Source organism: Cygnus olor, chromosome 9 (genome assembly GCF_009769625.2).
Source record: "Cygnus olor isolate bCygOlo1 chromosome 9, bCygOlo1.pri.v2, whole genome shotgun sequence".
Lineage (NCBI taxonomy): Eukaryota > Metazoa > Chordata > Aves > Anseriformes > Anatidae > Cygnus > Cygnus olor.
In genome coordinates, this window is record NC_049177.1 from 9,986,718 (window position 1) to 10,013,303 (window position 26,586).

The 26,586-nt window shown below is 37.8% G+C and overlaps 1 protein-coding gene across 14 annotated transcripts in view; it reads left to right on the plus strand.

Annotated features, from left to right (window-relative positions):
• Positions 1-26,586, plus strand: part of ARMC8 (armadillo repeat containing 8) — a 64,070-nt gene that overhangs the window by 8,342 nt on the left and 29,142 nt on the right. For 8 of the 14 annotated variants that reach the window (XM_040567545.1, XM_040567550.1, XM_040567543.1 and 5 more), the window contains exons 3-6: positions 8,013-8,084; positions 21,035-21,177; positions 21,279-21,376; positions 23,269-23,361. In XM_040567545.1, coding sequence (XP_040423479.1) covers positions 8,013-8,084; positions 21,035-21,177; positions 21,279-21,376; positions 23,269-23,361 — 406 coding nt within the window. The remainder of the gene's footprint in view (positions 1-8,012; positions 8,085-21,034; positions 21,178-21,278; positions 21,377-23,268; positions 23,362-26,586) is intronic. The other 6 variants (XM_040567549.1, XM_040567551.1, XM_040567553.1 and 3 more) reach the window with 1 other exon arrangement.

Consider the following 26,586-nt stretch of genomic DNA (forward strand, 5'->3'; position numbering starts at 1 on the left):
GCTCGACTTTGTAGTTGGCTAACAAATCGATAGAGGAGAGCTGGTTGTAAGGGAGAGAGAAATGTAGCAGGCATAGGAGGGAGAAATAGTCACTGTGCCCTTTGCGTGTGTGTGGGGGAGTTAAACTGAGCTAGGAGTTGGGCTTGAGGGGAATGTGTGCCGTAAAATCAGCAGTGCTACTGAGTTTGCGATTCTGAATATCTGGTGTTTGATTTTTGTTCCGAGGTTCTGATTCAAACTGATCAGAATTGACTTTAAAAAATAGTTCACTTCCCTTTCAAAACAAGCTCATTTCCAATTTGCAGTATGGAACTGTGTTCTTTTAGGTTATCTCCCTGTAAAAGGTTAATGTTTCTTGTGGCATTCAAAGGATAAAAATCTGTTTACATTTATTTGTCTGCCAGATGATTAAAATGGTTTTAGTATGTGTGCTGTATTGCTAGTGATGAACTGATAATTTAAATATGTTGGGATTTTTGCCTTTTTTTTTTTTTCCCTTTGGGAATGGAAAGGTAACAGGAGGGGTAGCTGGTAAAATTACTTGTTAAAACATGCTTTAAACATGCATTGTCTGAAACATCCAGAAATTGTCCCCTGGATGTAAAATGGGAGAGCTGAGTATTGATAAATTTTTGTCCTAGTGAGCACTTACCAGCACCCATTTGAAAAACAAAATTAAGGCATGTCTATGTACATGGATGCCAGTACACTATCTCAGCTGAAAGCTGTTTGGAGCTAAAAATTGAGGCAATACTTTCATGTAGGAAAGATTTGAGATTATAATCTAGTAGGTAGTAGTTATGTCAAACAAACAGGTTTTGTTGATCTTTTGGTGATTGCTGGCCTAAGCTGATATGGGCAGTGCCACCCAAAATTTCTGACTGCACATCTGAGAACAGCTAACCAGGTACCTGAAGACCATTTTAAGGTATTTTCCTGTACTGAATAAAACTTAAGGTTTCTCTGTGTGAATGACTTGGGGTAGACAAAATTCTTTTGCTACTGAATGGTGGGTTTAAAGTGGGAGAAATGGGAAAGAAGACTAAAGCCAAGAGAGTGAATATATATGATATATATTTGATAGCTTGGGTCATTTATCTGAAGCAACTGCAGTGCTTCTCGGATGGTCTTGCTGCTTCAGATGAGCTGTGAAGAGTATTTTGCTGCTCTTGGCTGCTCCATCCCAGAACAGAGCACCTGTTTCCAAGAGTTCTACTCAAGTGCAGCTGTTTCCCCTACACCTCTGTTCAGATGATCTTTGGTGTTGCAACCTAGTTTATTTAAGTGGTGGGGTTTGATTCTGAGGTTCAAATGAGGATGGTGCAGAGCACTAACCGTCGTTTGTATGTTGTTGGTTTTTCAGTTTAAAAAAGAGTATCTAAACAAGCTAGCTAAGCTCCCATCCTCCGCAGACTTAGAGCATTTGAAGTTTGAAGCTGCATCAGATTTAAGTTTAAGTAGGCAATTTTTCAGCTGATTGGTGATCTCATCCGGCTTGTAGCACAATTGCCAGAACCAACAAAATTGCAAAGGATGAGGCAAGAAAACATGCTTGAGAGGGATGGGAAAAGCAGCAGCTCCCATTTTGCCTGTTAACCTTGAGATTTGAAAGGAACATGAGTTGAAATGAGTTTGGGCAGTGAAAGGTGTGGAGTCATTATGCTAGCTTCTGCGTCGTATTGCTGGATCGACTGGTTTAGGCTCTGATGTGGAAGCCAAAATTTGATATGAGAGGACTCTGCAGTCACGTGCAAATGCAGCAACTGCTGGAACCTGAGATGGATTCAGGGTGGGAATAAGGTGTGAATGTTTCTGACTACAGGTAGGGGTCATTAGAAACAGCTTACCTTTCCATGTGGGACACTTGCCTTGGCAAGAAAACCTATAACAAGGTAAGTTACCTCTCCAAATGGGACACCTCAGAGAGGAGTTCAAGGCTTTTTTTGGCATTGTGGTGTGGAGAAGATGGATTAAATGATCACTTTTAGCATTATCTATGTTAAATTGTACGGTTCTGCATTGCTGTAAATACAGCCATATGCTATTTTCTACAGCACTCTCATTATATGTGGTGTCTGAGAGAATTAGGATTGGGAGCAACCATGGATTTGGGGTTTCCTTGTTTCATGGTTGAGTTTGTTTAGTTTGTGCGGTCTGTTAATTGTGTAACAGTTTCCAAGTGTTAAAACACAAAGAAGTTGAGTACCAGTAAGTGTCTGTGCGCGCTACTTTGTTCTTTTCTGAGTCCTTTTTTAGATACACTGATTTTTTTTGAACAAGATTAGAAGTACTGAAACTTTTCCTCCCAACCTGATCATTAACTTTAAAAATAAGCTGTTTTCTGGTTTCTGTGGTTTGCTTTGCTTGAGTTCGCAGGATTTTTTAGCATTTTATTTACCTGGTTGGAGTAGTAATCATGATCGTACAGATAGGTTTCCTGACAAGAACAGAAACCAACTCTCCTGTTGGGCATTTAACAGATGTTCAAGCCGTGGTAGCATCCACATAGATATTAACTATCAAATAGCGGACATATTTTAACATGTGAAAATTGTAATTATTTTCTGCTGTTGATTATTTTGCATCTTCCCATTAAAATGGGAGAGGGGGAATAAGGGAGAAGGAAGAAGAGTTGAAAGCTGGAGAAAGTGTAGTTGTCAAAACAACTTGGCTGGACAGCTTCTGTCTCAAGTCCAGCTGCTCCAGGTAGCATTTGCTTCTGTGATACTGATACGTAGCAAATCTTCTGAACTTGGGGCAGACAGTTCTTAATTTAGCTCTGTCCTCGTGTCCGCTAGCAATATCCCAAATGTCTTTCAGATATTTGAATTCTGAGTTTTTGAAAACCTTACCAGAAGGATGCTTTGCTTCATCCTATCGCTCTAATTTTGATCTGTCTCTGCTAGATAAATCTTCTGGTCTCACAATGCATTGTTTTAGATGCTTCCTCTGTGCACTTAATCTTCTAACAATCTTCTGTAATTATTGCATATTAGAAGTAAAAGCTCTGGCCTAGAGTGTCTTGGATTACTTTTCCTTCTGTGATTTTTCATCTTATGTTGGATATTCTTCTCTGTGTAGGAATCTTCTAAATATGGCTACCTACTCTATTTTCAAAAGGCATACAGGATGAGAAAATATGCAGACTGTTCATTTCCTCTTCTCTGTAGTTTCTTTTGCTTCTTCCTCACCAAGTAAGTCTAGCTTGCTCCATGGTCTTAGGTGTTGCATTGCTAGAAGGTGATTTAGGAAAGTTCCAGGGCTTCCTATAAGATTTTTAAAGCTTCTGATGTTTGTGCTTGATTTATTGTGTTTAGAAAGGTAGGTAGAAACAAAATCTTACTGAGGAGTTCATGTACCATGTTGCTTTCTCATGATCTCTTTTGCAGAAGAGGTACAGGTCTCAAGGCTTGCTAGGAATGCTTTAGAGGTCTGCTCTTTCTCAGCTGGGATGTTAATTTGCACCAGTTCAGAGAACTGTGCGCTAATTACAGGGCACCTCTGGTGTTTTTGTCAGGAATCCCAAACTTGGAATAAACTTCATGAAGATGTTGAACTTAAGTAATTTCTGCTTAGGACAAAGGTCAGCACTTCAAATTGCTTATACAGTAAGAATTTATATCAACAGCCTAGAATGCTAATTTTCTCAGTACTTAGACACCTCATAATACTAATTTTTATTGGCGAGGAATCATTAAAACCTAAAGACTTTATTTTACTTGCGAATTGTTGTGTTTATTATTGCTTCTTGCTTCTCTGAAGTGGGCTACATCTGGTACTTTTAAACAAGAACACCTTAAGAATCAGAATAAAAGTATATTAACTCCATACAAAACTGGCAAATTAGTTCTCTTGTAGCTTTTGTCCAACTGCATTTGTATGAAAATTAGATATTTTTTTTTAGTTTAATATACTTCTAACATACTTTAAACAATCATACCATGACCATATATTGACAAAACTAGCATACGTTGCATCTTGAAAGTGTTGCTTGTAGCAAGTTAATTGAACTGATGATTATTTCTGGGTTGTTATGTTCCAATAGATTGTTACAGCTGATAAACCTTACCCGATATATTTTTTTCCCCTTTTCTAAAGTTTGGAAGAAGAAAACAAGTTTTTCTGTTTCTCCAGCTTCTACATACTTTCATAACTGTAAACTGAATTGTCACAGGATTGAACTGATGAAACTGCTTTCTTATTGATTTAAAAAGCAGTAAGAGAGGGAAAAAGCTGATGTAGCACTTCATGAAGTAATATTTCCAAGAGATTAGTTAGGACATCTCCACATTCTATTGCTAGCAACCTACTTAACCTGTTTGATTGTTTTTCATGTAAATTATTTTACTGCATTACAGTAAACGTAGGCATGAAAATCACCTACCAGACTTTACATCTTTGCATTAAAACTAATTGAATTTTGAGTTATTTCATTAAATGAGTTTTTGAATTTAGTTTGAATGGAAACTTTAAGGTCACAGGATATTTAAAAAAAAAAAAAAAGAGGAAAAGGAAAAAAAAAAAAACAAATACTTCAAAAGCATCTTATGACTTCTCTCATATGGAAGTTTCATTGTTTTTGACTGTATAGAACTATAGAATGGTTTGGGGTGGAAAGCTACCTTTATGAGGCTGAGAAACCTACATATGTATATTCTTAAGATCTACATTTTTCTTCTGAAGCTGCTCATGCTCTGCTCTTGGCAGTAGGGTTGGTGACCTATCTGAAAGCTTGGAACTGATTATTGGGAAGCTTGTGTATCTTCCTCTTCCGGATCACAGTCTTCTCACAGATCAGGCCTAGAATCACCATAGATTAGTTGTTCTTTTGAAGTTCTCATGCCTTCATAATTGTTTTTGCTGCTGTTTGCTTCCCCCTTCATTTCAAGGATTTCTTCACACTAGGAAATGGGAGCAGTGTGCATGATACTTGGAAGCAAAGCAAGCATCCAGTTTTGGACTGCAAATTTCTGACCTTTCTTAGTTACCGCTTGTTGAAGATAATGACCTTCACTGTTCTGTCTTGGATGAATCTCATGTCTTCTTGGATCTGAAGTCAGTCAAGTTCAGACTTGTTAGAGATGATGTTTTCAGGTAAGGGAGTTGCACTCAATTCTTCAAGGTGCATGATTCACCAAGGACGTGGTAGACTAAGACAGCACATGGCACTTCTTTACTTCTTATGGAGATTACCTTGCTGATCCAGAAAATCTCCATAAAACAGAATATGGAATTGTGTAATTATTTTTCATAGTAAACCAAATAAAAATCTACTGTTATTCAACTTTGGGTTACACAATTCTAGAGGTATTTTTGGTTTCATTATCTTCCGGTTTCTTCTCTATTAAATAGACTCATTTCTATTAGTTGCAAATTTGAAGAGCTGTGGCACTTGGGAGTGCCAAGACATAATGTACACAAGCATAGTGATCCTCTGACAGTTTTAGGTCTGCTTACCAATTTGAAAGTATTTCACTTGATTGCAAGTCGGAACTGCTTGGACCTGTGTTGGATTGGTCTGGTATCTCAAGTTTACAATATTTCTTGTCTACTCATCATGACCTTCCTAAGGAACTTTATGAACTGAGATGGAGAAACTCATCTGAATCCTTTACAGATCAGGACCGTGACCTTACTAAACCTCTGAATTCATGTTATGGAACTTGGCTGTGTTCATGCCACTTCTGAGCAGGTCTCTAAATCAAATCCTAATAAGCAGTGCTTGTTGTGTATTAAATGGATATAAAGTTAGAAAGTTATTCTGTCGTAAAGTTGTCAAAAGACCCTTTTGTGTCTCTTGCACCACCTAAAATGTGTAAAATCATCTGAGGAGAGCATCGAACTGTCACCAGAAAACAGAGTGCTTGGCAATTCAGAGTGCTTCTTGTCTTCAGGATTCTTCAGAGTGCTTGGCAAGTGCCTTCTCTTTTGCTTCTCAAGATGCCTTCATGGGTAGGTGGCATGATGTAGCCTTTCTGATGGTTTTGAGAGCTGGGGTCTAAGAACAACAGGTTAGGTAGCCCTGGAGCAGCTTAGTACCTGAATCTATCTCATCTGTTGTACAGTTTAAATTCCTTTTGGAGATCTGGAGCATTGATTTTGCCATTGATTTGAAATTACTTTTCTACTTTAAAAACATTAAAAAAATAACTGGAACACTGTCATATCAAACCTTCAGCATAGAAACCACCGATGTACAGTTTCTGAGTTCCATGCAGCCTTCAAGTTAATTCCTTAATTTTTGGGGGATTTCCAGCTTAGCCAGTCATCTAATTTTCTTTCCTCTTTGTTCTCTATCTCTTGTCATGAGGTACAAACTCACCAAACTTAGGGGAGATGTAACAGGATAGTCCAATGTTCTCTACTGATACCTGGCTGTATACAACTAAACTATGTAAGCAGATTTCTATTAAGTAATGTCTCACTTGACGAGTCAAGTAGCTTCATGCCTCTGCCTGTTTCAAGAGTTACACTGAACTGCAGTTTGGAGTTCAGTCTGCTTTCAGAGCTGCTCCTTTGCTGGGACTCCAGGATCTCCGGCCAAACTTGAGAATTTAGCTTGCTTCCTTTTGCTTAAAATTCCTGGAGCACTCTTCTGCAGCTCTGTAACTGGATGCAACAGGAGAGTGAGTCACAAGGAGGAATACTTCAGGAAGAACGGTCAATTACCTTTTACTAATTGAGGTTTGTATAGGTTGTGTTTACACCAGTCCAGATATTGCCTGCCTTGACCAAGAAGCTCTTTAGAACGCATGAAGTGAGCTGAACGCTTGGGCCAGCTGCTCATTGCAGTGAAACTTTTAAGAACTGTTAGTGGTATGTTCATGCAGGCCAGGGTGGGTCTTAAAGAACAGGGCTGCCCTAAGTCTCTTAAGATTTGCAGACAGCAAGTCAAAGTGATGTAATGGCAAGAGTATGCCCTAACTAAAGCAATCACTAAAGTTCCCAAATTATTTGAATGAATTATAGGCATAGGTTAGCCAGTGATTATTAATTTTGCAACTTTTTGTTATTTTGGTAAACAATTATCTTAATTTGGACTGTTCCCCCCTCCCCGCCCTGTAGTTTATATTATAAAGGTTCCTACAGCTAGAAGGTTTCCTAGAAATGTCATCTTGATTTTCCTGTAACTGGTCATAAGTTGCTAGCTTTCTTTCAGATTCTCTGGATGTTCATACATGCTCAATGCGTTCACATTTAGGGGAAAATACTTTAGAAGGTGGTGATGCTTTTTAGCATATAGTAACAGATTTCTGAACAATAAGGTTGCAAACCACGCGTTTTCATAGGACTTCGTAGTGTGCAGAACCAGTGTTCACTTTCCAAAATGCTCCTCTTGCTCATTTACCATAGTACGATTACCTTTAACGCTCAGATAGGGAAATGCTTTTGTTTCAGCTTTGCTTCTGGGATTTTGAAATACAGATGCTTAGGTGTCCTGCTGAAATTGGCAAAGCCTGTGGTGAGAAGAGAATGAAAACTTTTCTCCTTTTTTTCTCTTTTTTTTAACTTGTCTTCCTGCACCCAGTAGAGTATTCAATTAATACTTGAAATTATCAACATTTGATTCCCCAAGCTATATATATATATATACATATATATATATATACATATTATATATATATATATATATATAAAAAATGTGTGTATATATATATGTGTATATATATATATATATATATTTCCCTTTTGGAAGTCTAGTGAATAAATGGGCACAAAGAACCAGTCTGTCTAATTTTGCTCAATAATGAGACTTCTTTATGTCTGGTGTGCATGTGAGGTAGTTTGGGATTTTGCTTACTTGCATAAGCTGGGATGTAATGGAATCCCAGAGCTCTGGGGTATGTGGCTGTGGGCTGTGGAAACTGCACTGGAGCACAGTCCTGTAGGTGCAGCATGAAGATGTGAAAGGGTACTTGATAAGCCTTCATGGAAATAGTAAATTCTATAGATTAAGCCCTCAGTACCTCAGCATAATTTACCAGGGTTTGTTTTTCTTTCTGGATTTACAGAGATATGAAAAATGCTGTAATTGGAAACAACAAACAAAAAGCCAACTTGATTGTTTTGGGAGCAGTTCCAAGGTATGTCCTTTGCTACTCTCCTTTTCACTGATTCACAACAGGTCTGGAATAATGATCCATAGATCACAGGCACTTTTTTGTTTTAACTTTGATTGTAGTTGACTGCATACTTTCTTTAATGTAACTGAGAGACTTGAAATATTTGTTAAACTCATGTGTTACAGAACAGGCTGTTGAGTAATGCTTTTATTTTAGAATTTCATAGAGTTCCTTAAAGTAGTCTTGGTCTTTTTTTATTAAACTTTATCAGTTCAGGAATTAAATCTGTTTTTCAACTTTGATAACATTAATGATGGATGAAAGTGGTTGTATCTTAATCCTGTTCTGCAGCCAATATCCTGGTGAGTGCACAAGTGGAAATGTGTAAGGTTGTTTCAAGTATAATTTAAAAATATTAACAAGCATCTGAGATAATTTGCTTCTCTTCTTCACCTGCATCAAAGGATTAAAAGCTATTGATCATGCTTTATTGCTGAATTACTGCTTCAGCTGACACTAACATTTTCTGGATCCTGGTTCCAATAGTACAAATTTAACAGGTAACTTTAGCTACTGAATTGCTTACTATAGCTTTCATTTCACTCCTCTTCTCCTCCAGCTTTCTTTCAGCTACAATTTGCAGCCATGGCGAAGGAAAACATGGAACACTGCATTACTTGTGCTAATAGTATGGGACCTACTGATGATCCTTTTGCTTAAATAGCAACTTGGTCTCAAACTGTCCTGCTTGAGGCAGCTTCTTCTGGCTTGTCAAAAGATGCAATTTGTTTGCAGGGAATATCTTCTTCTCGTTTACAGACTGAGTTTTGTGTTAAGGCTAGCCCTTTAAATTCTCTAGGGATTAGCTGTGGGGAAACTACTTTCCAAAACCTGGTGGGTTATCTTCTGTTTTGACCAAATGTAAGCAGGCAAAGAGAAGACTTAACCCGAGATGTAAAGATCAAAGTGGGCATTTGCTAAAGCTTATGCAAAGTTTAAGGATTTTTTTTTTCTGTAACAGGCCCTGTGGGATTCTTGTGACTGACATTTATTCTTGTGGTTCCCGTTTTAAAAACAGAGGATCTCTGACTTGCAAATCTAGAATCCACCGTTTCTTAAATTTTGTAGGACTTCATGTTCCTTCAGTTATCTCACTTTCTCCTTTTAGTTGTTCTATGCCCAGTAGTGAAAATCCAGAAGGTTTTTTCTGTTAATATCTTCTGGCTGTGCAAGTGAATTATATGATTAACCTATTAATGCAGAGAAGGGACTGTGTTTGAAACATCTTAAAAAGTAAATGGTCGTGCTTGTTTTCAGTTCTGTACAAGTTATCCTCAAATGGCACCAATTCTTACGTCAAGGCTTTTCAGAGTAGGTGTACAAAAGAACATAAATTGACCATGATATTGTGAGAAAAGACAATTCTCACTGGCTAAAACTTGTGGCTTTGTCCACCTGCAAGTGCCTTTCTGAAGGCTGTAGAATTTCCTCGGGGTGTTTCAGACAGACTTAGATTACAGACCATTTGTACTGGAGAATTCCTGTTTTCTCTAACAAGGTAGTGGGAATTCATTGGGTGTTTGACAAGCCTTCTAATTCATTAAATGGCTACTGAAACTGTGAGTACAGGCATCTTTGTAATTCCAATCTGCAAAGTCAAACTTCTCCCCAGTAAGAATAGGTATAAGGAAGCTAGCATCCTTTGCTTTAAGTCTCCTCTGCAAAGCTAACTACACGCTTTCTCATAGTTAGATTGCAGTCTCTCAAGGAAAGCTGATTCCTTTCTGTAACAGTGTGGGATTTTTATAATTCATCTGCTACTGCTTTGTCCTGGGGCTCTACTACTTGTTTACATATTTCTTTTTTCTCTTCCCTGCCTCCCCAAGTGTTCCTGCAGAAGGTTTTCATGTGGTGAGAAGAGACCATTTTGATCCAAAGCATGCCTTCACATTTCTGTCACTTGGTGCAAAAGAAAGCAGCGTGTTTGTATACTAGAACAGATCCATATGAGGTTTGGAAACAAGTCAAGGAAGTATCTTTTGTTTGAAATCAGACCAAATACTAATGGTTTGTATGAGCAACATCTGCTTTAATGTATTAGGCTGCTACTTGGTTGGAAAGAAATGTGAAGTCCTTCCAAGATCTCCATACAGGAAGGAATTACTGGTGCAGAGTAGCTGAATCACTCCCATTCTGGGTCCGTGTCCTCCTGTGTCCGTAAGCTGACTGTGGAGTGGTGTCGTCTTTAGGAAGAGACGTATATCCACATAGGAAATGGCGTTTGCTTTGTACCTTTGAAGGTCAGTCTGATCTGCGGTCACTTTCTGACCATTTGTTCTGAAGATGGTGCTAAGAACAACAAAAGCTATTAAAGAAAGCTCTCAAAATTGTATTAAGCACAATTGTTGTGTCTGGGCACTCTTGTATTAAGAACTGTACAGATGTGTATATCGATGTGGTCTTAGGTGATAGGAATGTAGATAAAGCCAGCCTGTATGTGGATTTTGTTTCTTATGGAATGATTTTCTGTATCTCTTCCTCTATACAGAATGAAGCATTGCCCTGAGTTATTCCTTTATATCCTTCTGAGATGCTGGCCTCAGTCACTACTTTCAGGACTTGAGAAATTTTACTTTTTGAAATTGTTACTGTTTATAGAAAATAGAATTGCTAAAGTTCAGGGGAGAAAATATTTTAATGTTGTAAGATCTAGTTCTTCCAGTGGCAAGCTGGCTTAGAAACCATATACAAAGTCACCTTTTCCTGAAGATGGTTTATTTCTTGTACTGTCCTTCAATTATTTTCTTCAATTTTGTTTTCATTCTGCTCTATATGAGCACTTGCAGAGACTGAGAAAATCCCAATTACTGGTGTATTTCTTCACTTGACAGTTTTATAAAAACAAACACTGAACTTTTGTGCCTATCAAAATGCCAAACACCTCTTTGGAATCCAAGTTCAGTATTCCGAGCTTATTGTCAGTTACTTTTGTGTCCTTAATTTCAGGAAAATCATTGGAAATTTCCAGTTCAAATGTAGATTGTCTTTTTGTAAGCTATCTTGATCGGACTTCTGACTTAGTGAAACAACATTCACGTAGTAGCAGTTAGTCTGTAGTACTGCTGGTTCCCAGTCCTCTGTGGGCTGTTATCAACCCCCCTTTCTGGTGAAATCAATAGAGATGAGAAAAACATTTGTTTGCATTTGAATTCAGGCTGAAAATCATATCCCTGCCACTTGAGTTCCCCTGTACCTTAGGCGTCATTCTTACGTGTAAAGATTCTCGCTTAAGTATGTAACAGGATGATCCAGGTATCTTGCCATTCTTTCACATAACCTAAGAAGCAGAAGAGCACCCTCCACATCTTGTATACTTTTCGTACTGGAATACGGTGTACTTTCACTGTGGGAGCAGGCGCAGAACTGCGGAGTGAAAGACCACCCTGTTACCTAAAGCTTTTCTTGGAGTTACTCAGATAAATGTCAGATAGTTAAAACAAAACAAAACCTCTTTAATTAGAAGATAAGCATCACATTTCCTATGCTTGGGTATTTAGGGATAAGACGTTTGTGCATATATCAACTACTAGTTTAGTTTAACACCTAGAAATTGTCTGTTTGTGTCCTGGAAAGCTTGGCCTCATGGCTGAGATGTTGAGCAGTGTGCTCTAGTTGATCTCGGGTTGAGCAGGGGGTTGAACTAGAAGTCCCTTCCAATATCATCCAGCCTGTGATTCTGTGATAGGATTTAATGATGAACTGCTTTTACATATATGTTTTTTGCTTGGGGTTGTCCTTGAATTCACGTACTCCCTCTAGGAGTTCTTTTAATTAGTGTCCTTTATAATACTACTGCTAAAGGACTGGCCATCCTCTAACTGTTGGAATGCAAGTGTCTGCTTGACAGGACCATCTGCGGTACAGACAGGAGTTGTTAGCACATGACTCAGTACTGGGCTCTAAATCCATCGTTAGCTAGATAAGGTAAGGTAACGCTCCCTTGTGAGCAAGGAATGTGGTTTCTCTTAAAGTCTTGATTCCTTAATTCATAACTTTATATGCTGAAATTATGCACGAAAGATATATTCAGGCAAGTATATATCTTGTGTTTGGTTCATGTGGTCGTGCAAATCTCTTTTTAATTGCTGGCTGATTCGGATTAGAAACAGCAGTATTGCATACAGTTCTATCCCAAAATGGCTGTAGGCTGAAGTTCTCTCAGCCACCTTTGGAGATATGCAGCGATCCATGAATCCAGTATTGAATTTCGGTAAAGAAGGAGCAGCACAATAGTGGATGAGGAGTTACCATGCGTAGGTCTGACATTTTTTCTTCATTGTACATTGGGTAGTAAAAACGTTGAACTGTTTCAGAGAGCAAACTTCTCTTTTCAAGGCAGTGGAAGGTGGGGTTACTAGACAAATACAACTAGGTTCAGCAATAATTTGTTGAATCCTTTCTAGTTTCTAATCTTAAATAGCTACACAAACACAAAAAAGTCATTTTGTTGGAAAAGTTCTGGTATATGTAAAGTAGAAAGAGGTGAATGGTGGTAACTGGTATGAGAAGTATTTAACCTCTGTGTGACTGATGGTAAATGGTGTCTGCTTTTGACTATTTTTGTACCTGATGCTTTATTTTCTCAGCTTCTTTTTTAAAGAATTAAAAGAAAAAACCCTCATTAGCTGCAGAGTGTTTTCCTTGATGAAGGATGAAGAATATTGCAGGTTTGCCAGTTCTGATGAATAATACACACCTTATCAGCATTCAGTACATTTATAAAAAATATGAAAAACTGTACCTTTGGGCCTTTTCTAGATTTCCCACCCATCCCAATCTCATTTTGCTGTGAGGAGGGGAGAAGGGAGCAGCCAGTTAGTTTCATGATATGGACAGGAGAGAAGAAACCTCATTATGGAATGTCTACCCCTTTTATAGAGAGGAGACTGCAACTCCTTCCCGTGTAATTTATCTGTGCAACACCATTTGTAAAAGAGAAAAAATCTGAACCGTTCTTAAGCATGAGAGGATAAAACATGCCTGCAGTTGCTCCTGCAGACCTGTGGAGCAGGATTTCTAGTTCAAGGACTAGAGAAAGAGCATCTCTAGAAATGTGAAATGACAGATATGAATCAAGCAATATTATTTTTGTGTGTTTTGGGTGGTAAATTGGACTTGTATGGCAGCCCCATAGAAGTAGAGAAATATATGTACTCTGCAGCATGCAAGGGCTGCAGTTGGTGACAGTGTGGTAAGTCTCCAGCAATTAAATTATTGAAAAACAAGCAAGATGGTAACTTCAAATGACCTAATGATTGGTGATCCTTCCTCGAACCGAGGGTAGTGACTAGAGGATCTGTCAAGATCCTCGCAGCTCTGGTTCTGTGATCCCCAGTTCCCACCAGTTGTCTGCTGACCGCGCAGAAGTTGTAAGGTGTTCAGGTCCGCTTGTACTGCGTGCCCGCTGCTGGTGGGGCCAGTAAGAGCTGTACCACTTACCAGCTGGGCACATCTATTGAAACATTCATGATCTCTGGTATGTTACCAGCTTTCATGCAATAACTTGGGCACTATGCTTGGATGTAGTATTACTAGGCTCCTCGTATATGTTAATGAGGTATTTTGTCCAAACTTCATAGACATCCCTAGGAGGGCCGGACATAGCTGTTTCCTGATGGCTTTTTCTGTTCCTGGCTGCACTTTGGGATTTCCTGTGTCAGGTACTCCATGGGGTGGGGATCTGTGCCAAGACCTAGCGGCTTGTGTGCTTGGGTGAAGGAGCTTCATCTGTGGTGCTGGTATTTGTAACACCTTCCCCACACTAGGGTGGTAAAAGGTGTGGAGAGCAGAGGCCCTAATAGGGCTGCCGTTGTTGTCCCCGCTTTTTTCTTCAACGCGAGTCAGGAGTCAGGGCCTATCTACATAATTATACCTCTCTCTACAAGGAGTAACTCTCACCCTGAGAGTTATGTGTAACTGGAACAAGGTATTCTTCTAAGCCTGCTGTGAAGTACATGTGAGTCAAGGCAAATATTCATAGTCAGCAGAATTGTATTAGAGCTGTTTTTTTCTTTAAGAGCTTCATAGCCTTCTGTCTCTGAAATGTCTTTCGTAGTAAGAAAAAGGGCATTGTAATACTTCTAATGACATCCTTTAAATTGTGATATTTAATTGGAATTTTAAGATTCAGTTTTTTATTTAAAAAAAAAAAACATGCAAAATTAGCTTTGTGATATCTCTTGGAATCTGTTTGTAAGGAGCTGTAAGAGTCAAATCTATAAAAAGTATTCAAGAACCTATTCTTGATATCCTTTCATGTGCAAATACCGAATGATGGACAGATGCTATCATATGGAGTAGAAATATGGTTTAGCCATTTTATATACAATGAGGAATTTCAAAACACAGATGAATGAAGAGTCAAACATAACTTAATTCATGTTATAAAAAAGCAAATAATTCTTGCTATTCCATGTTGCAGTCATTTTTGGAAGAAACTGATCATTAGGGTGAGAAGAACGTGATCTTAGTCCTTATTTACTCTTACATGAAAAATGGTTTTTTCTTTAGTTCTGACTTCATACAGTCTGGTAGGTATTACAGTTCTCCAGTACTGGATTTAATTGTCAGCAAAAATCAAATTTGATCGAATTTACATAATTCTTACAGGGGAAAAAATCATGCAATATTAATGTAAGTGAAGATGTCTAAATGTTGCAACAAGTTACAGGAGCTTTAAGCTGAGACTTTATTTTGTTCCTAAAAGAGAAACTTTATTGGCAATTTACTTCCCTACCACTTGCAACATCGTAATACATCCCCTTGTAGAAGTAGAAGGGTATTTTTCTCTGTAATCCACCTGTCAGTTAAGTGTTTGTGTTACCGGAGTGATACTTCACCAGAACTGGTCTAGAGATGATAAACAGTCGCTTGAATTAAAAGATCTTGAGATACAAGGTACTATAACTTGAATGCTTATTACCCTGAGCTCTTTTTCCACATGCCTGCTTATGGGGTTTGATGAAGTGCTGAAAATGTTCTATCTGTTACTAACAGCTGAATTTCACCATCTCTTTGGCAGGTATTTTAAGAACTTTGGAGATTTTTGTGACAACTTGTAAGTGGAATGGAATGTCAGAGAGTAGAAATTTCCATTATTTTTAGCTAGCTGTGTGAGGTCTGTGTCAGAGCAGACTGATGAGGTCTAAATCACACAAGTGTCTTTTGGTGAACAACTCTGATGCAATGCCCCCATATCAATTATCTCCAAAAGGAAGGAAAATATGAACTGGCTATCTCCCTTGCTAAGCTGCTGTAGTTATCGTTTGTTCAGCAGCTACATTCTTTAAAAGTTTTCTCCTTAATGCCTAGAATATTACATGATTTTCCTAGATGAATCCCTGTCAGTTGTTCGAAATAAATCGTGCCTCCAGCTGACCTTATTTGCAGTTCCTAGGTGTAGTTGTTCATGGCGTTCATTGATGTATCTCTCTGGCTGGATTTACTGTCCTATCTCATTTAGTTACAATTGCCTGGGTACCTTTACTGACAGCTGAGAAAGACGCTTTAATGTATTGCTCTTAAAAGTGCAGGGATGGAAGAAATTGTGTTCTATATAAACTTTAGATTAGGGAAACCTTCTAGAAACTTGAAAAAGTCCAAATACTGTGTTCTAAATTACCTAGCAGAAGCCTTGGATTAACATTCATGAAGATGTTGCAACATCTTCCCATTAGGCTTAATTTCATTTTCTGTCCCATTGGGATGAGTTTTACTGGGGGATCACTGGCTGAAGAGTGAGTCAACAAGAATGTTAGCACCTTTTTGCATCTCCCATGCTTTTAGTATTTCCTGAAGCTCTCAGGCTCTACAAAAATGAATCATGGTGATTCTAGCAGAGCCTTTTTCCAGTATTTTCCTCCACGTTCAGTGGGAGTCAAATGGCTGGCTACTTCTGTTTCTGAGCCTTACACCAACACCTGTAGCTGGAGATAAGACAAGTACCCCAGTACTTTGTTTTTCTAAATCTCCAAAATCTGAATTGTAACATTCTTTTTCTCCCTACGTATACATCCTATTTTGCTACCTTTTTATCCTTTTAATCTTAATACACAGGAGGAATGGATTACAAATCTGTGTCCTTGCTGAATTTGTCTGTGCCAGACCCTGGAAACAGCAAACCAGTCAAGGGTTGTGTTCCTGTCACAATAAAAGGATGCAGTCTTTGTCTGTAATGTTTAGCGGTAGTTTACTAATGCATAGTTTCATCTTTACCAATTATATGGGTTCTCTTCATCTGAATTCTTTAATAATTCTACAGTTTGTCATTTACCTTGTTGATTTTCAGTATTACTTGGTGTCAGTTCTCTCTTTAAAAGAAAGCAACAGAAAGTGTTATAATATGGATGTCTAGTTCTGTGGAAACCCTAAATTGAAACACAAGCATATTTTAAAGATATAGGAAAGGATATTATTAATATTTCAAAAACTTATTGTATGTAAAAATCTGAATTTAAATTTTCATCTCACTAATTATAAAGCTGAGTTAAGTACTTCTATTTTAAACACAGAGACCATAGATTGTAGTCAGCATGTTTCATTTTCACACATCTGCTTCAAGTGCGGAGTGTTAATGGGAAAGAAAACAGCAATTATGTTCTTTGTAAGAGAACAGCCTTCAGAATCAAGCCTGCTTTTGGATTTTGTAAAACTTCCTTTAAGAAAAAATAGAAGTGAACGTTTTAGGGTCTGACTGATCATTTTTGTGTACAAGGAACAGATTGATTATCAATAATTATTAATTAATAATTAATAATCCAAGAAAGTTATTGGTGTGATATGTACAGAGATGCATCTCAGCATTTTTTTCAGGACATCATTACTGAAAATGGAAGGAAATACTTTTGCATTTCTAATTTGAGGTCTAGGTTATTGAAAGCTTTTTTCATACACGCACACACACACACACACTCAGGAAAAAAAAGTGTCAGATACTGATGTTATCCAATTAGCAGGTGGCTGCGTATTTACCAATGGTTACATCAGAGTAGTCTCCCTGTATTCCCCAGACAACTCAGTGTCTTGTTGAGTGGCTGCTTATGTTAGAAAATAATCAATGAAAAGACTGGCTTCTTTCTTGTCTTAAATACCTTATTTAAGATTAGTTTTTTTTTTTTTACCTGTAACAAAAGTGCTTCAGATGATTCCAAACAGAAACTCAACATGTCTTCAAGTTTTAATAGTGGTTTGTAATAGTGGGTAAGCTTTCCTCCTCAGGGGAAGGGGAGGGGTGCTGTTGGCAGTTGGCTTTGCCCCAGCGTTCTGACAAATATTTCCCTTATTTCCTATTTCAGTCTATAAAAAACAACTCACCTTACAGCATGCTGCAGGCACGTTTGTCTTGGGGTATGGTTGTGGATTTAGGGAGGATGGAGCCTTTAGTCCCATTTTGGAAGTTGTTTCATTTGCTTGATGGCAACATTTCTGTTCCATACATGCTGAATTAAACTGAGTCAGTTTTGTGCTCCTGCATCATAAATGCATCGTACTGCAGCATGGGCTGTATGAGAGCCTGGCTACGTCTTACACCTTCAGTCCGTGAGAGTTCTGACGTTTCTGCATTTGAAGGAGCAGGTTGAGAGAGTATAGTGACAGCAGTAGGAATTAATTTTAGCAAGACTTAAGGTATTTCTTACGTACTAAATCATTTAAAATAATTATAAAATACACACACACACACACACACACACACACATATATATATATATATATATAAAAACTACTTATACCTGAAGCTGAATGTTAGCAGGCTTTTCTTTTTACTCTCTACTCCCTGTGCTGAGATGGAAGATTATGCATATGTGCTTCTAATTTCTGTTCCTGGCTGGTCTGGGTTGGTTGTTATAAGTGTATTTTCTAAATGCCCCAACTATTTGAAGTCAAATCTTTCAGCTTGCTATTTAAATAATAACGGGAAAAAAAATTGCCAAACTTGTCATAAAGTGCTACACATCATACAAGATGTGTAATTGTTTCTTAGCAGTGTAGTTACTAGTAGAATATTTTGAAAACTGCACTGCAACATGTTTGCTAAGTGTGTGTGTGTGTAAGCCAGAAATGGTCAAATAAGTCAAGTCTTGGGTGTTAAAACAGCTGTACAGGTTACTGCAAAGAACTTACTCATCTTCTGATCTGCTCATGGCAACTCCTGTCAATTTATTTTTCTTTAAGAGATTTGGAGTTTTTCTTTGCAATTTGAGAATATCAGTTAGAACAGTAGATGGGATTCCGCTGTCCATATGGTACCATAGTGTCCAAAAAGACATCTCTTCAAGGATCAGTTTTAGCCAGCATCATTCAGTGCATTTGGATTTTACCAAAGAAGCTTCTGTTTCCTGGCAATTCTTCCCTGACCTAGAAGGCTTAGATCAAAAGCAGCTGTCTGTAGAGAAGTAATAGTAACACAAGATTATTCTGTCCTATTAGGATTGGAAGTGAGATGCTTTTATTCTTTTGATAATTTTGCATAACCTTAATTATGTATTTTACTTCTTTTATGGTCTTTCAGAAACAGCACTAATCTTTATATTGAACATTGCACAGCTGATACTTCAAAGAAGACAGCGCCAGAATTTTTAGTTTTAGAAGCATGTAGTGTAATTGGCTAAAGTATATTTTCTGTTCTTTTTCTAGAAGCCAATCACATAGGTACAGTTAGAGTTTGCCCAAGTGTTATGTGAGGTGTGCTGTGTAACAACGGATAATCTGAGCCTTTTTTTTTTTTTTAACATGCTTTGTTCCATTGATGCTAAAGAGGTGCCCAGAGTGAAGTGAAAACCTTATGGCAGATCAGCTACACCGAGCCACTTGGGGCCAAAGTGCTCCAGGAAAGGTGACTGTTAGCAATTCCCTGTAAGAAATGAGAAGGTTTATATATATATGAAGGGATAATATGCATGCAATGCAAACTTGATATAAAGTAGGAATAGAGATTTATACAAGAAATTCAGGTCAGTTTCTAAACATCAAGAGTAAATGATCTTTCAGATATAACAGTGGGGACATGGAACCTTTATTCCTTTTACATCCGTTCCATGTGTGGAAGGAGCAGATTAAAAAAAACAGAAGTCATTCTGAAATGTATGCTATTCTGAATTTACACCAGTTTGAATCTGAAAGAATTTGAAAGGAGGAAAGGTATTTGAGTTGATTGCATCACACATGCTAACTGAAGGATGGAATTACTGTTTTTGCAATTTGTGTTCGTGTTTTAGAGCTTTTTTCCACTGTTAGATTAGCTACATCTGAAAAAGGGTGCAGTGGTGCTTTGGGTGACACTAGAATAACCTTATCTTCCTTGTTAGTATTTAACCTGTATTTAGGGCAGAGCAGATTACTTTTGGATTGCACACCTGCTAATTTTTCATTCAAAAAATATTATTAGCAAAGCTGGATGATTGTTTTGCAGTTCTCCAGGACCTTGTTAGGTGATCTGCTTCCTGGGATAGTTTGAGACATAATGCATATCCTGCTTCTAGGTATTGAAGAGACCTTTGATCTCAGCTCTATTCCTCTAACATGATGTAGTTTTGTCTGTTGGCCTCTTATTTTAGGTTTTGAACTTAAGGGATTCTAAGAAGCAGTTCTGCCTTGTGTAAGGGGGAAGCATGTTGAGTGGGTGTTTTAAGATACCCTTCTGTGTACCTGTTTGTGTGGGGCTGATGGCACTTCCATAATTGGCCCTTTCCAGTCCTGTGTTCCTAAATTGCATTTAGCTACTGTATTTCTGGTTATTTTTTCACTTGCCTTTGATTTAGGCAATCAGCTCTGAGAGGATTTTGTTCAGGGGTCTGTTCATCTGAGTAGCTAATTCTTTCCCCTTCAGCAATGGGATGGATGTTGACTGGTGCCTTTGTGCTCTGGGAGAAGGCTTTGGTGTATTGCCTGGTTTTAGAAGAGACCCTTTCAAACTAGACAGAGCAGTGCATTACTACACTGAGACTATTCCTATCTTCGCACAATAAATCTAGAACAGTGACTGTGTATCTTGCATACACAGAGGATTGTGTCTCAATGTCCAAGTCATCTTACCTGTTATAGTTCTGCTGAGACTTGTAATGAGGGAACCCTTAGTTAAATGGATCTTATAAACGATGCTGATCTTAAAGTGATTATCTTTTGTGCTGGTACAGGGTAGGAATCTGGTTACTCTCTGGGCTCTTTGTGAGACTCAGATTTATACTGAAAGTGTTTGGTGACCTCTGCTGTGTTTTGGGTGCTACCAATATAATCTAAAATACGTAAGATCTCCTAGGTATCTTGACACTGTATAAATTATCCATAGTGATTGAAACCCAAAGATACACATCTAGCAAGATTTTTTTTTAGCACTGAAGTGATCATGTTTACCTACTACTCAGCTACTGTTCTGCATATAAAACTTCTGTGGGCTTGCTTTATGTTCATATAGGCTAATTTCTCAGTGTTCAAACTCCCAGCACCAATGTCGATGCTTGATGATGGAATTATTTTGCAACTGTGATCCAGAAGAAGTTGCTGCCAAAGATAACATGTATCACAACAGCAGTAATCATTTCTCTAGGTGTTAGGGGTGATGTGTGAGGTTCCCTTTCCCACTGACGTCAAACTACAGACTCATTTCCTTTAATTCAAATTTGAGATCTTCCTGGTAACCTGAAAGACATCATCCTGGATCTCAGTACAGTGGCATTATATTTTTAGAAAAAGCAGTGTGGTATCTTTCTAACATAACAGCAAGTAAAACCTTTGTAGGAACATACAGTGTAAAAATACTCTTACGACAAAAATGTTCAGCGTACTCTTTTGTTTGGATTTCATCCTTGTGTTAAGGACCTTAACTTCTTTACATAGCAGGATTCAGATTACTTTTTTACTTGACTGACAAGTACTCTTCTATTTGAATTTTCTTCTAAAAGTAGTTCTGTTTCTAGGTTGCTGTATTTGCTTCAGCAAGAAACCTCCAGCACAGAACTGAGAACAGAATGTGCAGTGGTCCTGGGAAGCCTTGCAATGGGTACAGAGAATAACGTCAAATCCCTACTAGACTGCCATATTATTCCAGCCTTATTGCAAGGTACTTTTCACTCACTGTAATCTATGTAAGTAAATGTTTCTAAAGTACTTAAATAAGCCAAGAAAATGAAACTGAACATTAGTTTTTGTTTATATGTATAGGATTACTGTCGCCAGATTTGAAGTTTATTGAAGCTTGCCTACGATGTCTCCGTACCGTTTTCATTAGTCCTGTAACTCCAGAGGATCTACTATACACTGTAAGTTGTAAACAGATTATTCTGTCCTTTTAATTATAATGCTATTCTAGTGTGTTAAAGCTTACAGAGTTGGGAGCTTCCTAAAATTAACAGATAAAGACAAGAATCTGTTTTAATGGGTCAAATGTGCTACACCACAGAGGAATCCTGGGGATGTCATCAGTCTGTTTTGCTTTAACTTAAGGAAGGAGACGCATAAAAGTTTCAGAGACCTGTTAAGACTTGTGAAGATTGTAATGTGTTTTTCTTGTGAGCAACGTTGGCTCATTAGCTGCTTTTGGTTTCTCGTAGAAATTTGCTGTTCTAGTTGTCATATGCCTAAAACCCAGTACCTGTTTAGTTTATCCACCACTGCAGACTTACTTTGTGAGGGAGAATCAAGAAGACACTTCATGATGGTTATGACCACCAGCGCTAATAAAATATACTTGAGGGTTTAATACCCAGTGTTGTCCCACAACCAAACCAACTCCTTGCAAGCCTTTGGACGCTGCAGTTGAGAATCAGTCAGGGTGTTTGTTTATATGCTGTGCGTAAAGGCAGAAGATCAGGTGGAGCTACTCTAAACCAGACTCTAAGAATACTGCTTAGAATAGTTTGTCCTTTGCTTTTCCTATGCACATAAGCATGCAATGAGCATGGATGTACAGCTGGTGTATCTGGAAGAACTCCAGTTCCTAGTAAGTAACTTTTCCTATAAGACGCTGAAAAGGCAAATAAGTCTGTACCATGTCAATCCCTTCCAGTGATTAAGAAGCAAACAATTGAAACAGAAGTTACTTTTGTTCTCTGTGTTTCTTGGGTCTGTCTGTTTTCTGTTGAGATGAACAAGTCTGGATTGTTGGCAGCAAAATTTTCTAAAGTAAGTCTGCTAAATTCACAATATTTAAACATATAAATATTAAAAATACAAATAAATATTGAAAAGCTTTGTTTAATCTCAAATGTGGATACAAATAGAATAGGAGAGACTGAATGCGTGTTTGTTTTGCTCATGTAAAAAGTATTACTAGAAACTTCCCAAATAATTGAGAAATAGAATTTCAGAAATCACTGTGTGTCTCCAAAGCTATAGTCATTATAGCTATTGGGCTACTGTTATTTTCATTATCATAAAAGTAGCTAATGAGCATGAAGATTATGCTCTACTTGTAATCCACTTCTTCCCTGGTAAGAGAGTTGCAATTTATTAGTCATTTTCCTGCAGGTAAAACAGAGTCTGATTTACTTCTGTACAGTCAACTTAGAGTATAAGTTCTCTGGACAGGAAGAATCTTTGAGTTCTTTCATCTCTTCTGTTTGGCACCTTTCATCTCATGGCAGTAATTTAGTTTTTCACCTTTCCAAACTAAAATGGTCAGTGTTCCTGTTAACGTTAGCCCCTCCGACTGAGAGGTACTGGTAAAAGTAACTGATGGCTTTAAAATGTTGTCAGTTTGTACCTTGCCATAAGGCTCAAGAAGTAACTGGATGTGTTTTCAGAAGGGAAATTCTGTGTACAATGATTTTCTTTTGCTGTGATTTACTTGGAGTTCTTTTTCGGTTTTATTTTCCCATGAAGTGAAGGTCCTGGATACAAAAGCAAGAGCTTTTATACCTGGCACTGACTCCTGTGTCATTCCCCTATCCTCCCTGCTGCGAGGGTGCCACTTAGAACTGTCACTTGTGTCTTAAGTATCTCCTGTACTACTTTAACGATCTTGTCTTGTGTCTTGACCTGATGGAATTGAGAACTCCAGTGTTTCATTCTGAAACAATTTATATCAGGAAATGAAGAATGTGGAATTAGGAAATGTGTAGAATGTGGAATTAGTACTCGTTTAAGTAACAAACTGTTAACAAACAATGCTGAAATGGTCTTAATACTTTTTTCTTTTCTGGCTTGTTTCCAGGATGCTACAGTTATCTCCCACCTCATGGCACTGCTCAGTAGGTCTCGATATACACAGGAATACATATGTCAGATCTTCTCACATTGCTGCAAAGTAAGAAAGAGAATACATATTCTCTTAGACTTCTTGTGTTTCTGGCATATAAGAAACTGTATGAGATGATAATGCCTTTTGTGGCAGGAACATAAGGACAGTAATGACTGAACTGCCATTGCTCTGGGTTTGTTGTCACGTTTATTGGGGTTGGTAGATGTTTCTCTACAGTAAAACAAAATATGCAAATAAGTAATTTTTGGGGTGTCTGTGTGTGTATATATATATATGGCTACTAAACAAAATCAACAGTCTAGGGAAATATCAGTTCTCACTATTATCGGTAGAAATGTAGGAAGACTTCATTTTTTTCCTCTGGAAGTTTCAAAAAAGTGTGAGCATCTCTTTGAAGAGGGCTTGCATCTGCTTTCAAACCATCTGTTTTAAACCCAGAGAATGGTTTCTAAGAGGTGATGTAAGCTTAGAGGAGGAACCGTACTCTTCTCAGTTGAGCTGTACCAGTTTCAGGTTTATCCAGATACATGTTCATTCCTGTTATATAATGCAATTCTCCTAATCTGGGAAAACTTCTAATTTAAAAACAGCAACAACCCCACCCCAAACAGAGTTTTGTTCTCAGGCTGTCTTGTAGTCTTGAGACATTCTGATTTTTTTGCACTATAGCCCCAGTTTTCCCACACCACTATTTTATTACATTATTATTGTTTCTTTTGGTAGTTACTATACCTGCAGGTTATGCAGTAACAGTTTCAATTCAGTGCAGAAAATCAGAATTGTATAGCATCTTTCCTATTTAGAAACAGTTTATAACTAAAATATTATAGATTGTATTTATCTGCTAGACTGAAAAATGAAAGTATTCCAAAATTTATGAATTTATAAATATTTACCTCCAAAAGTCTATATTACTGCTTAAAAATGAGTCTTCAGAAACTGTGAATTGTTTCTTTGTTTTGGATGTATGTTTATCCAATTTCATTTCTTCTGTTAAATGAAACTGAGGACTGAAGACTGTAGAGTGATTTTAAAAATGGAACTCAGCTGCTAATATTTATAGAATTGTTAAAGCAAGCATAGTAAGATAAAATCCTGCACCGGACTGTAGAAGTTCAAATCTGTAGTTAATGTTGGGAAAGGAATTCGGTATTTTAAGAAGGAAAATGCACCAGTGGCTCTCCTTTCTGCCTGTTAATTTTTTATATATTTTTTTTAATTTGGAAAGTCTTAGTGCCAAAAACATTATTGTAAAGAATAAAAAACCTAATAGGATTTGAATGAAGACTTCTGCTTCTCCTGGAGCTGCTTTTAAGTTGAAAATTAGAGCAGCTGGAACATCCAAGTGGTGTATCCTTCAGTCTTCTTATTGGGGGGGAATACTAATTTGAGTAGGAATTAGTAGTTCATCCCGCTTCCCCTTATCTGGGGATGAAGAGAGGTGCTGTACGGGTGTGGAGCAGGCAGTGGGAAAACTGCAATGTTGAGCTGTTTTGTCTGATTGTTCCTAGTTACTGTCAGGTTGAGACACAAGTAAGTCATGCCTGTCTAATGACAAACACGGGCACCTCGTGTTTAAATGGCCCTTGAACATCTCTGTAATAGGCTGAGTAACTTGAACTGTTGAAAATTTGGGCCTTGTTGGCACACAAGAAAAATAACGCAGGACTGATTACATATGGAGGTACAGAACACTTGTCCAGTCAGGGTTAGCTCAGTGGCAATACAAACCTTGCTGGCTGTGTGAAAACTGCTGCGTAACTTCAGGTAGCTAACCCAATTTGAAAACAGTTACAGTCATCCTTTTCCAAGGATGTTGCTTCCTTTTAGCTCCACTGACTCCTGCTGAGTTACATCTCAGATATATGGTTAACAAAAAGTAAGCCCAGTCACACTGTAAGAGAATAAAAAAGGTCGTATGAACCCGCAATACTGTTTTCCAACACCTACTCCACTCCCAAGCCTCTCTCAAACAAACTCGCAGCGAATGTTTTCAGAAATCCCCAAGTTTTTGGAAGGAAAAGGTTGATATTGTGAACAGACAGAAACATGAATGCACAGGAAAAGCAGAGTAATGGCTATGAATAGTAGGACATATAATTGCATTTACAGAATAAATATTTAGCTATTTTGCAAAGAAAAACATTTGTGGTTGAGTAAACAGATCATTAGAAATGTTAAATTGATCAAGAACTCATTTCTCTCTTGTTCTGGCAAATGCATGTCTTGAGTGTAGCTGTAAACTGTCTCCGTTCTTATTTTGATTAATTCTTGGATTTCAGATCTGGTAACTAAGACAAAACATCAATTCTGTATTCTCAGACTTAATAAAATTCATCTAGTAGAGTGAAGCAGGGGACTTTCTGCTTTGTGAGAAAAGTACATTCATATCACTAAAAAATACTAAATACTTCTGAAAGTTTTGGTATTCAGAACATTTTTAATGAAGACTCCCCCTAAAAAGCCATGACTGAGAGAACCCTTATTTTTTCCCTGAAGAATTGTTACTATGTAATAAGTATTGATGTTTTATTTTTTTTCTGTTCGTGTTAATCGATGTATGCATTAAACAACTGCTGACATATCTCAACTTCTCCCCCCCCTTGTTTCTGCATACTCTTCTCTGCTTAGATCTTGTGCTCCGTTTTCTCTCTTCCTGGCCAGAGTCTTGTTTGGTTGGGTTTCTCAGGTTCCTTGTTTCGTGCCTGCTCGGATTTCACTGGAAAAGCTCAGACCTGTTCTCCTTAGCTAGGGAATCCTTAATTCAGGTTCCTAGCGTATTGCTGTTGTTTTCTGCTTGTACTTCATGCTTTTACTGCTTGTCACTGCATTTTTAGAGTTAAAATTGAGTGGTGGAAAATGCTGACTCTGGAAAAGAGCCATTCTAAGCAAAGGAAAGTGTTGGTTTACAGGGGAGTGGATGCAGTTTTTAACATACATAGTTAGGACTCAATCAACATACAAGCAAAACCAAGTGAACTGAAATCAGGTTGATGTGCAAGGCTTGTTAAAATGCAAGTCAAAACGTACTTCCTAAGATTCTCTATCACAGTTGATTCGTTTACAGAGAAAGTGACGTGAGTAGGTAAGCTTTACTATTTTAATGGTCGAGTTAGAAAGATAAGGTATGCGTTTGGAAACAAACGGTTGGATGAATGATTTGAAAAGATAGTGCTGGAAATTATATCTGAACGTGGAGACATCTCTGCATAAGTAATACATTCACCGCCAGCTGAAAATTAAAATCTCGTGTCTGGGAAAGATCCAGGA